This window comes from Plecotus auritus, assembly GCF_963455305.1.
Source record: "Plecotus auritus genome assembly, chromosome: 2".
In the NCBI taxonomy this organism is placed as follows: Eukaryota; Metazoa; Chordata; class Mammalia; order Chiroptera; family Vespertilionidae; genus Plecotus; species Plecotus auritus.
The window spans coordinates 9,428,864-9,439,366 of NC_137771.1; the positions used below are offsets into that span (position 1 = coordinate 9,428,864).

Genomic DNA, 10,503 nt, shown 5'->3' on the forward strand with positions numbered 1-10,503 from the left:
GGTCTTTGGGAGGTGATCAGATCGTGAGGTGGGAGCCTCATAATAGAGACCCCGAAAGAGCCCCCTTGTCCCAGAAAAGAAAGACAGCTTCTACGAACCAGTAAGCAGGTCTTCACCAGAAACCAAATCTGCAGACGCCTTGACCTCGGACTTCCCAACATCCAGAACTGTGAGAAAAAAATGTTTTTTTGTCTCGGTCCCCCAGACAAAGGGCATGTTACATAAATAGCATTCCATAAATGCTTAGGTAGAAAAAAAACGTAACGCAACAAAACTGGTGGTGAGGACTGAGGCTTGGGAAGCTGAGGCCTGGATGAGGAGGTTCTAAGGCAGCCGTGGGCAAACTACGGCCCGCGGGCCGGATCCGGCTGTTCTATCCGGTTCTCTTGCTCTCCCCTCCGCTCCTTTACTTTGAATTTATATTAGTTCACACAGACACTCCATCCATGCTTTTGTTCCGGCCCTCCGGTCCAGTTTAAGAACCCATTGTGGCCCTCGAGTCAAAAAGTTTGCCCACCCCTGTCTAAGGCCTGTCCCAAGACAGGAAGCCGCTGCAGTTGGAAGAAATGGTGTCTGTTTGGCAGAAGGCTTGCCTCCCAAAGACCCAACAACAGCCTTGTTGACATAACCCTGTGCATCAGAGTAATCCCCTAGCTGCCCCAGGCCAGTTCCTGTGGTTCCGGGAGGACAGGACGTCATTCAGGCGATCGGATCCGGTAAATAAAGAAGGTCTGGTCCTTGGATGGGGAACTACATCCGGGAAGAAGCTGCCAAAAACGGCTCCTCCTGCCTCCGCTCAACGACCAGGCTAGACCAGGTGCCGTGGCAGCAGGGGTGGCCTCATCAGAAGACCCCGTGGACAAGAGAGCCGGCCCCGAAGGTGCTGGGAGGTGAGGGCAGAGCACAGCTACCCTCCCTTGGGGCTGCCAGGATTTGCAAGCCAGGGATGGCCTTCACGTTTGTTTCTTGTCTTAAAATTTTTAAAATATATTTTTTTTTTATTGATTTTTTACAGAGAGGAAGGGAGAGAGGTAGACAGTCAGAAACATCAATGAGAGAGAAACATCGATCAGCTGCCTCCTGCACACCTCCTACTGGGGATGTGCCCGCAACCAAGGTACATGCCCTTGACCGGAATCGAACCTGGGACCTTTCAGTCCGCAGGCCGACGCTCTATCCACTGAGCCAAACCGGTTTCGGCTGTTTCTTGTCTTAACCAACCTAGCCGCACAGAAGCTTCCTGTTAGCCTGCGCTGTGGCGGCGAGCACACAGTTCAGAGAACGGCTGTGTTTATTGTTAGGGTAACTGGAAACATCACTTTTTGAAGAGCCCCTGCTTTCGCCTCAGAGACACCTGCTCTGGCACCTGCTTGACTGGTTCACAGCTGCTTCTCCCTACGCTGGGCTCTGAGTTAGGAGGGAAGCACAGAGCAGGAATCCTCAGGGCAAAGGGGCCCGGGCGCTAAAGGTGTTCTCTGAGGTTCTGGTCTGATGTGGGGAGGGGGAGAGCCGCATGGTGCTCCCTGAGGGTCTCAGGCCCCACCCCAGACCCACTCTTCCAGAATCTGCGTGTTGACAAGACGCCGGGCCATCCGTGTGCACAGGGAAGACGAGAAGCTCCGAGGAAGTGGTCCCTGCTTCTGGGAGGCGATGGCTGAGCAGGGGAAGCAGGATGTAAAGTCAGGTCTCTCTGCAGCTGAAGTCCAGGCCCTGAGACCCTGCTCTTTCCATGCATGTGTGTCAGCGCTTGCGGAATGAATGAACACGTGGTTCAACAGATGAACGAACAGAACCACATCCATCCCTGTGCTAACACAGCCTTCGGTCTTTGCCTTCCTTCCAGCCCACCATCAGAAGGCTAGGCCCACAGCTCACCTAACTTTAGTTATCGACTGTGCTAGTGGAAAACAGCTCTCCCTGGCAGCACCCCCTGTGCCACCCCAAGCCCCTGGTCCTTACCTAGGACTTGTCACCCCTCCAATGAAGACCTATATCTTGTTCTGTGGGGACAACCAGCCTCATCTGACTTAGGAGGCCACCCTGGGTGGGGGGCACATTGCCCAGGCCAGGGGCACCCTGCCACCCTGCAGAGGGACTGTGGCCCCAGCTTCCTCCCCACTCAGCCCACGATGCGCCCAGGAGGCCCCTGAAGCCAAGGGGAGCCCCTTAAAGACAATGCCTGCAAGGTATTCAGCTTGGGAAACCGTCAGGGGCTTGCTCAAAGCTTTCTCCTCCTGTCTGCGGGCAGGCAGATTAAATGGAAAGGCCTGCCCATGGGAGGCGGGGGTTGGCTCATCAGCAGATGCGGGGATAAAAAAACTGTGGTACATCTACACCATGGAATGCTATGCAGCAGTAAAAAAAAAAAAAAAAAAAAGAAAGAAAGAAAAAGAAGGAGCTCTTACCCTTTGAGACAGAATGGAGGGACCGGGAGAGCATTATGCTAAGCGAAATAAGCCAGTCAGAGAAAGACAAGTATCACATGATCTCACTCATATGTGGAATCTAATGAACAAAATAAACTGATGAACAAAATAGAACCAGAGACATAGAAGCATGGAACGGACTGCGGAATTTCAGAGGGAAGGCAGGGGTGGGTAGGTGGATGGAAGAAATCAACCAAAGAACTTGTATGTATTTGTATAGCCCATGGGCACAGGCAATAGGGTGGTGAAGGCCTGGGGAGGGGGGCTGGGTCAGTGGGGGAACAAGGGGGACATGTGTAATACTTTCAACATTAAAGATGTAATTAAAAAATAAATAAAGAGTGCCCTAGCCGGTTTGGCTCAGTGGATAGAGCGTTCGCCTGCGGACTGAAGGGTCCTGGGTTTGGTTCCGGCCAAGGGCACATGCCCGGGTTGCGAGCTTGATCCCCAGTGGGGGGCGTGCCGGAGGCAGCCAGTCAATGATTCTCTCTTATCATTGATGTTTCTATCTCTCTCTCCCTCTCCCTTCCTCCCCGAAATCAATAAAGAAATATATTTTATAAATAAATAAATAAATAAAAAGTGGGGAGGAGCGAGCACTGTGAGCCACCCTCCGAGGGCCATCGCGCTGGCATCTTAGCCCAGGGCAGACCAGAATGGCGTCAGGACACCCCAGCACACACGCTGGCTGCTGTCGTCTCGGCTCACATAGAAGGGCATAGGTCACCCAAGGGCACGAGACCCAGCGGAACTTAGGTGGGATCTGGCAACCCGAGTGAATAAAGGGAACTGGCTCCTCAAGAGGGAGCAGAAGTGTGCAGGAGGGAATGGAGTATCATATTTGAACAAATAAAATAAGAGATATTATTTATCGAGCATCTACTGCACACCACGTTCATGCTGTCCCCCTAGTAGCACAAAAACGGGGGGCTTCTGCTCCATAGGGCAGTCAGCAGGAAGTGTGGTCACAGGTGTGTGTGAGGGTGTACGTAGGTCTAAGACTCTCGATTCCAATAATTACAGGCTGTTGTTGTTCCTTGTGATTAAGCCCCTATGCACAGTGTGTGCGAAACACTAAATCAACCCACCTGAGGAAGTGTGTCAAGGCTCTCAGATTAAAATTATTTATTCATTGACAGTTTTTACCAGGTTCCTACAAACATTAGCAGCTAACATGTATTGATCATTTGCTCTGTGCCAGGGAAACAACATCCTTGTTGTGCCAGTATGGGGACACACTGTTTTTGTACCCATTTCACAGATTATGGAACTGAGGCCCAGAAAGGTGGAGGGACCCACTTAAGTCCCCATGGACTAGTATAGTTGGGATTAGAACCTGTGTTTCTCTCTCTCTTCCTCTCCCTTCCTCTGTCTCTAGAATCAATAATTAATAATAATAATAACCCAAAAATTATACCAATTAAAAAAAAAAAAAAAGCCTGGTGCTCAAGTTCTTGCTCCTAGCCATAGGGTCAATGGCCTCTCATCCTATTAAGGTCTCTTAGGCAGAGGGGATTCAGAGAGAACAGACATAACCCTGTCTTTGAGCTCACAGCCTGGCGGGAAAGTCAAGAAAGGTGACTACTAATGGCCATGGCTCCTGACAAATGCAACAATAGGGCACCCAGAATGCTGTTGGGGCTGGGGGAGGATGCCCAGCTCACTTTGGGAGGAGAAATCAGGGAAGGCTTCCTGCAGGAAGTAACATCTAAGCTACAATCTGACCTGTGAGTGAAACATACAAAGGCAAGGAGGCAGGGGTGGGGAGTGTTCCAGGAAGAAGGACCTGGAACATACAATCAGTCTGGCTGGGGTATCCATTCATTTATTCACCAAGTATTTATTGGGCATCTACTGGGTGCCAGGCTCTCCTAGAAGCTGGGACGGAGCAGTGATAAAACAGACGGGGCCCCACCACAAAGGTGCTTATTCTCCAGCAAAGCACACACACAAAACGAGCAGAGAGGCCAGAGAAGTGGCAGGGGCCACATTATGTGGGGCCTTGCAGGTCACAATGAGGTCTTTCGATTTTTTTTTTTTTTTAAAACAACAGTTACTTTATTTTATTTTTTTATATATTTTATTGATATTTCACAGAGAGGAAGGGAGAGGGATAGAGAGCTAGAAACATCGATGAGAGAGAAACATCGATCAGCTGCCTCCTGCACACCCCCCACTGAGGATGTGCCCGCAACCAAGGTACATGCCCTTGACCGGAATCGAACCTGGGACCTTTCAGTCCGCAGGCCGACGCTCTTTCCACTGAGCCAAACCGGTTTCGGCGAGGTCTTTCGATTTTATTCTGAGATGGGACACTGGAAATTGTGAGCAGAGTGACATGACCAGACCTACCTTTTAAAAAATGTCCTCTAGCCGAAACCGGTTTGGCTCAGTGGATAGAGCGTCGGCCTGCGGACTCAAGGGTCCCGGGTTCGATTCCGGTCAAGGGCATGTACCTTGGTTGCGGGCACATCCCCAGTGGGGGGTGTGCAGGAGGCAGCTGATCGATGTTTCTCTCTCATCGATGTTTCTGACTTTCTATCCCTCTCCCTTCCTCTCTGTAAAATATCAATAAAATATATTTAAAAAAAAAAAAAAAATGTCCTCTAGCCCCACCAGTGTGGCTCAGTGATTTAGTGCCGACCCAGGAACCAAGAGGTCGCTGGTTCGATTACCGGTCAGAGCACATGCCCTGGTTGCAGGCTTGATCCCCAGTAGGGGGCATGTAGGAGGCAGCCAATCTATGATGTTCCTCTCTCATCGATGTTTCTACCTCTCTATCCCTTTCCCTTCCTCTGTTTCTAAAAATCAATAAAACATAGTTTAAAAATAAATAAAGAGCTGAAACCGGTTTGGCTCAGTGGATAGAGCGTCGGCCTGCAGACTGAAGGGTCCCGGGTTCGATTCCGGTCAAGGGCATGTACCTTGGTTGCGGGCACATCCTCAGTGGGAGGTGTGCAGGAGGCAGCTGATCGATGTTTCTCTCTCATCGATGTTTCTAGCTCTCTATCCCTCTCCCTTCCTCTCTGTGAAATATCAATAAAATATATTTTTTTAAAAAAATAATAAATAAATAAAACTTCCTCTAGTTCTTGTGCTGGGATCAGAAGCTTGAGGAAACTGCCCCTTAATCCAGGCAAGGAGGGGATGGTTTGACCTAGAGAGGTGGTGACAGAATAATCTGGACAACATAGGTCCCTTCCTCTCTCTTCTCCTAGCTAAGAATCAGTGGGCCAAAATAAAAGAAAACAAAACAAAGCAAAACAAAAACAACAAACAAGAATCACTGGGCTAGAAGAGTCCAAAGTCAACTGACAAAGGGAATTTGAGGAAAAGTGCGAAGCCTTTGGCTGCACATCTACCTCTTCACCAGCAGGTGTCGCCCTATCATCAGACTGGAGGGCACCCGGGCCCTGCTTGGCTGGGGAAGGTGGGAAGGTGCTGGGCACGGAGCCAGAGCCCAGGGGCCAGTGGCTCAGCGGGGGGTCCATGTATTCAGAAGCCAGACTTTCATTCTTTTTTTTTTTTTAATATATTTTTATTGATTTTTTACAGAGAGGAAGGGAGAGGGATAGAGAGTTAGAAACATCGATGAGAGAGAAACATCGACCAGCTGCCTCCTGCACACTCCCCACTGGGGATGTGCCCGCAACCAAGGTACATGCCCTTGACCAGAATCGAACCCGGGACCCTTGAGTCCGCAGGCTGATGCTCTATCCACTGAGCCAAACCGGTTAGGGCCAGACTTTCATTCTAACCAATACCCCTTTCATCTGCAATAATGACTATTGATGTTTTTAGGTGCACCACCCGCCTCAAGTTCCTTTCACACCAGACCTGGGAGGTGGGTGCCATTTTTATTGCCATTATACAGATGAGGAAACTGAGGCACAGGGAGATGAAGTGATGTGCTCAAGGTCACCGACTCAGAAAGAGGCAGAGCCCAAATCCAAACCCCAGGCAGTGTGACTACACACCTGTTGTCACAGCATCATAACCCCATGCTATGCTGTAGGCCCTCCGTCCACATATGTTGAATGAGCGAATGAAGGAAGAATGAAGAATTTCCAAGGGCCCAGCCTAGGGCCTGGCAGCCTGTAGGGAGTGTCTGGGAGGCTAACCAGGTGAGTGGGGCCCTCACTGAGATGGGGCACATGGATGGAGGAGAAAAGCTCAGTTAGTCTCCTCAGCACAGTCCTATGAGATGCTGTTCCATTTTACAGATGAGGAAACTGAGGCTCTGGTAGGTTAATCAACTGGTCACACAGCTAGTAAGTGGCGGATCCAGGCTGGAAATGGAAGTAATTTGGACCTCAGAGCTTTAACAACAGACCATACTGTGTGGACTTACCGAAAACCTGTTGAGGGAATGAATCAATGAATACATGGTAGACTTTAACCCGGCCGGCGTGGCTCATTGGTTGAGTATCGACCTATGAACCAGGAGGTCACAGTTTGGTTCCCCATCAGGGCACATGCCCAGGTTTGGGGCTCAATCCCCAATGTGGGGCGTGCAGGGGGCAGCTGGTCGGTGATTCTCTCTCATCAGTGATGTTTCTTTCTTTTTTTTTTTTCTTAAATATATTTTATTGATATTTTACAGAGAGGAAGGGAGAGGGATAGAGAGCTAGAAACATCGATGAGAGAGAAACATCGATCAGCTGCCTCCTGCACACTCCCCACTGGGGATGTGCCCGCAACCAAGGTACATGCCCTTGACCAGAATCGAACCCGGGACCCTTCAGTCCGCAGGCGGACGCTCTATCCACTGAGCCAAACCGGTTTCGGCTCATCATTGATGTTTCTATCTCTCTTTCCCTTCCTCTCTGAAATCATAAAAATATATTTAAAAAATAATAACCCTAACCAGTTTGGCTCAGTGGATAGAGCGTCGGCCTGTGGACTCAAGGGTCCCAGGTTCGATTCCAGTCAAGGGCATGTACCTTGGTTGCGAGCACATCCCCAGTTAGGGGGTGTGCAGGAGGCAGCTGATCGATGTTTCTCTCTCATCGATGTTTCTAACTCCCTATCCCTCTCCCTTCCTCTCTGTAAAAAAATCAATAACATATATATTAAAAAATAATAATAAATGATAGACTTTATTGAACCAATGAGTGAAAGGGTAAATAAGTGAATGTGTCCCTAGGTTGGCAGCCATGCTTAATTCAGGACCATGTCCCGTCAAAAATAAATAAAGTAAATGAGGACATTTTATGTATGTATTTAGAGAATGTTTATAAGAGTTTATTTGAGCCAAACTGATGACATTGCTGAGAAGCAAGATCTCAAATGCTCCAATGAGATAATTTTATTGTTTAAAAGTTATGTTTTTAAAAAATAAAAGTATGTTTTTATTGATTTTATGGAGAGGGAGAGAGAGAGAGAAACATTGATGTGAGAGAATAATTGATTGGCTGCCTCCTACATGCCCCCTACTAGGGATTAAACCTGAAACCTGGACATGTGCCCTGCCCTGGAATTGAAATAAATACCTGTTGCTTCTCACTTCGAAAGGCCTTTTAATTTAAGTTAGCAGTCCGCAGCGCCTTAACGTGCCTGGGGTAGTAGATGGACAAGAATTGTGTGAGAAGGGAGGAAGGGAGGAAAGAGCAGATCTACCATCCTGCCCTCTCCTCTCTGGCTCCCTGGGGTCAGCAGCCCTGCTTTTTGTCCTTCAGGGAGGCACCCAGAGGGCCCCCACCCAGTCTAGTAGCCCCCACGCTCTCCTGGAAGGCTGTCCCTGGGTCCAGGTGCTGGGGGACTGGCCTGGCTGGTGCTGGCAGTGAGCCCCAGGCCAGCTGTGCTGACAGTAAACAGCCCCCCTCCCCTGCCCAGAGGCCCTGGCCTTGCTCCCCCATCCAGCCAGCCGGCTGAAGACACCCAGCCCCTCAGGACCCTGCCGTGTTTGAGGGCAGAGCCAGTGTAGGTGGGACCTTTGATTTCCTTGTTCGGAAAACAACAATTTTAACAAGAGCTTAGCATTTATTGTGCTTATACTAAAACATCACCTCTCTCAGCTTCCTCACAGCTGCCCTGAGAGGGCGCCATCTGATCTTTGTTTATTGCTGTGGGGACTACGGCCTCCTCGGAGGTTCCCTCCCCACTTCTACCCCTGGCCCCCTCCCCTCCCCTCCTCTGCCCCAGCCCCACAGGCTCTATGGGAGGCCAGGGAAACTTTTTGCTCTGCCCTCACCTGCTTTTCCTGGAGAGAAGACCCAGGTACTAGGGTAGCTCCTCTGACAACCGCCCCCGTCCCCCCCCCCCACCATGTCTTGGTCCCGATGGCACCAGGGAGAGTGGTGTGGGTGAGACTGGGGATATCAGGATCCAAATCTCTATGAAATATCAGTATCTGCGCCCCACTGGGCCTTTGAGTGCATGGCCTACGTGAGCTGTGTCGCTACCAAGTGCCAAAGCTTTTACTCGTGTGCATGAAAAGGGGCCCCATGCTAACCTAACTAACTCAGAAAGGCCTGCATGGCGGCCTTGCAAACTCAAGAGACCTAAAGGAACCACAAAGCATGGTCTGAAATTAAAACCTTTCATTAACAAGCAGTGTCTACTGGGTAGTCATGTCTGTCCTAGGCCAGTATCTTCCCTGACAAAGGCCAAGTTCGATCTTTCCTGAGCCTACTGCTGTTTTGCATCTGAGATAACATACCTGTGGAGTGTCCCTGAGATAACATACCTGTGGAGTGTCCCGGCAACTGGTAACTTCCCTTTGCCCGGACCCTCGGAGCACAGCCCTGGCTGAGCCCACAGATCCCTCGTTGTTATTGTTATCGTGTTCATGGTTGGCTGTTAACTATCTCATGCCCACCTGTGTAAAAGAAGCATGTGCCTATCATTTTACTTTTCATCCAATCCCAGAGGTTTCCCCGATTTGCTTTCTCCCGCCTCCCTAATCTGTCACCAGTGGATTTCATGTAACCCACTTACGTCTTCTCCTTTGATGGTAATGTATCAAACAAGATGAAAAACTGCCCTTCTCCGGAGCACTGTCTCAGTACATTGAGATTCTGCTCCCTGGCCGTTGTCAACAGTGTGGCTCAAATAAACTGACAAAAATTCTTTACAAGTTTGAATGTTTTGTTGTTGTTTTTTACATTAACACATGCATTACAAAACAATTCTAACAGGTAGACCCTATTAGCACCATTTTATTTCAGCACAGAGAGGTTAAGGTACTTGCTCAAGGTCACACAGTTCAGAAAAAGTAGAGCCAAAATTTGATCCCAGGTCACGTGGCTCCAGAGTTTGAGACTGACCCTCCACTCTTTACTGAAGCTTGTTAGCTTTTTTAAATTTATTTAATATATTTTTATTGATTTCAGAGAGGAAGGGAGTGGAAGAGATAGAAACATCAATGATGAGAGAGAATCATTGATGGGCTGCCTCCTGCACGCCCCCTACTGGGGATGGAGCCCGCAAACTAAACATGTGCCCTGACTGGGAATTAAACTGTGACCTCCTGGTTCATATAGGACAATGCTCAACCACTGAGCCACACAGGCTGGGCGAAGCTTGTTAGCTTTAAAAAAAAAAAAAATCCTACAAACATTAACTTAGTTCCTTACCCATGCCAGGCTTGGGAGCAAGAGGACAGAATAGGCCTTATTCTTCTACTCTTGCAGAACTGGGATCCAAGGCAGATAGGGGAGTGGATGGATGGAGAAGGGAGTTGCAGGGTACAGTGTGGGAGGTGGGGCTGACCTCTGGGCCAGGAAAGGGTGGCCATGGGGGTGGGGGAGAATGTTTGGTAGAGAAGACCTGGCCTGAGGATCCGGAGGTCTGGGTCTTCATTCTCCCTCTGCCACTGACTTGCTGTGTGACGCTAGGCATGATCCTCCCCCTCCCTGGGCCTCCGACTTCCGGTGGTACCGTCAGGAGTTTGAACTGACTCCCCAAGGGGTCAGGGCTGGCCAACCAACTGGGTGAGGCCCCAGGGTCTGCCCTCTCCCCCATGTGCCTTTTTTTTTTTTTTTTTTCATCTGAGTGAGTCTCTGGAAGGCTTTTTGGAGGAGGAGGCTTTGACCTGGGACTCTTCAGTCTGCTGGCCAAGGCTCTATCCACTGAA

At 49.6% G+C, this 10,503-nt stretch overlaps 1 protein-coding gene across 1 annotated transcript; it reads left to right on the forward strand.

Annotated features, from left to right (window-relative positions):
* Positions 1–742: 742 nt before the first annotated feature.
* On the forward strand, positions 743–2,257 carry SRARP (steroid receptor associated and regulated protein; the record flags this gene model as incomplete). The annotated part of the gene is given in 4 exon segments (XM_080657086.1): positions 743–890; positions 1,844–2,028; positions 2,032–2,237; positions 2,239–2,257. Coding segments are annotated over 4 exon segments (558 nt in total).
* Positions 2,258–10,503: the final 8,246 nt, after the last annotated feature.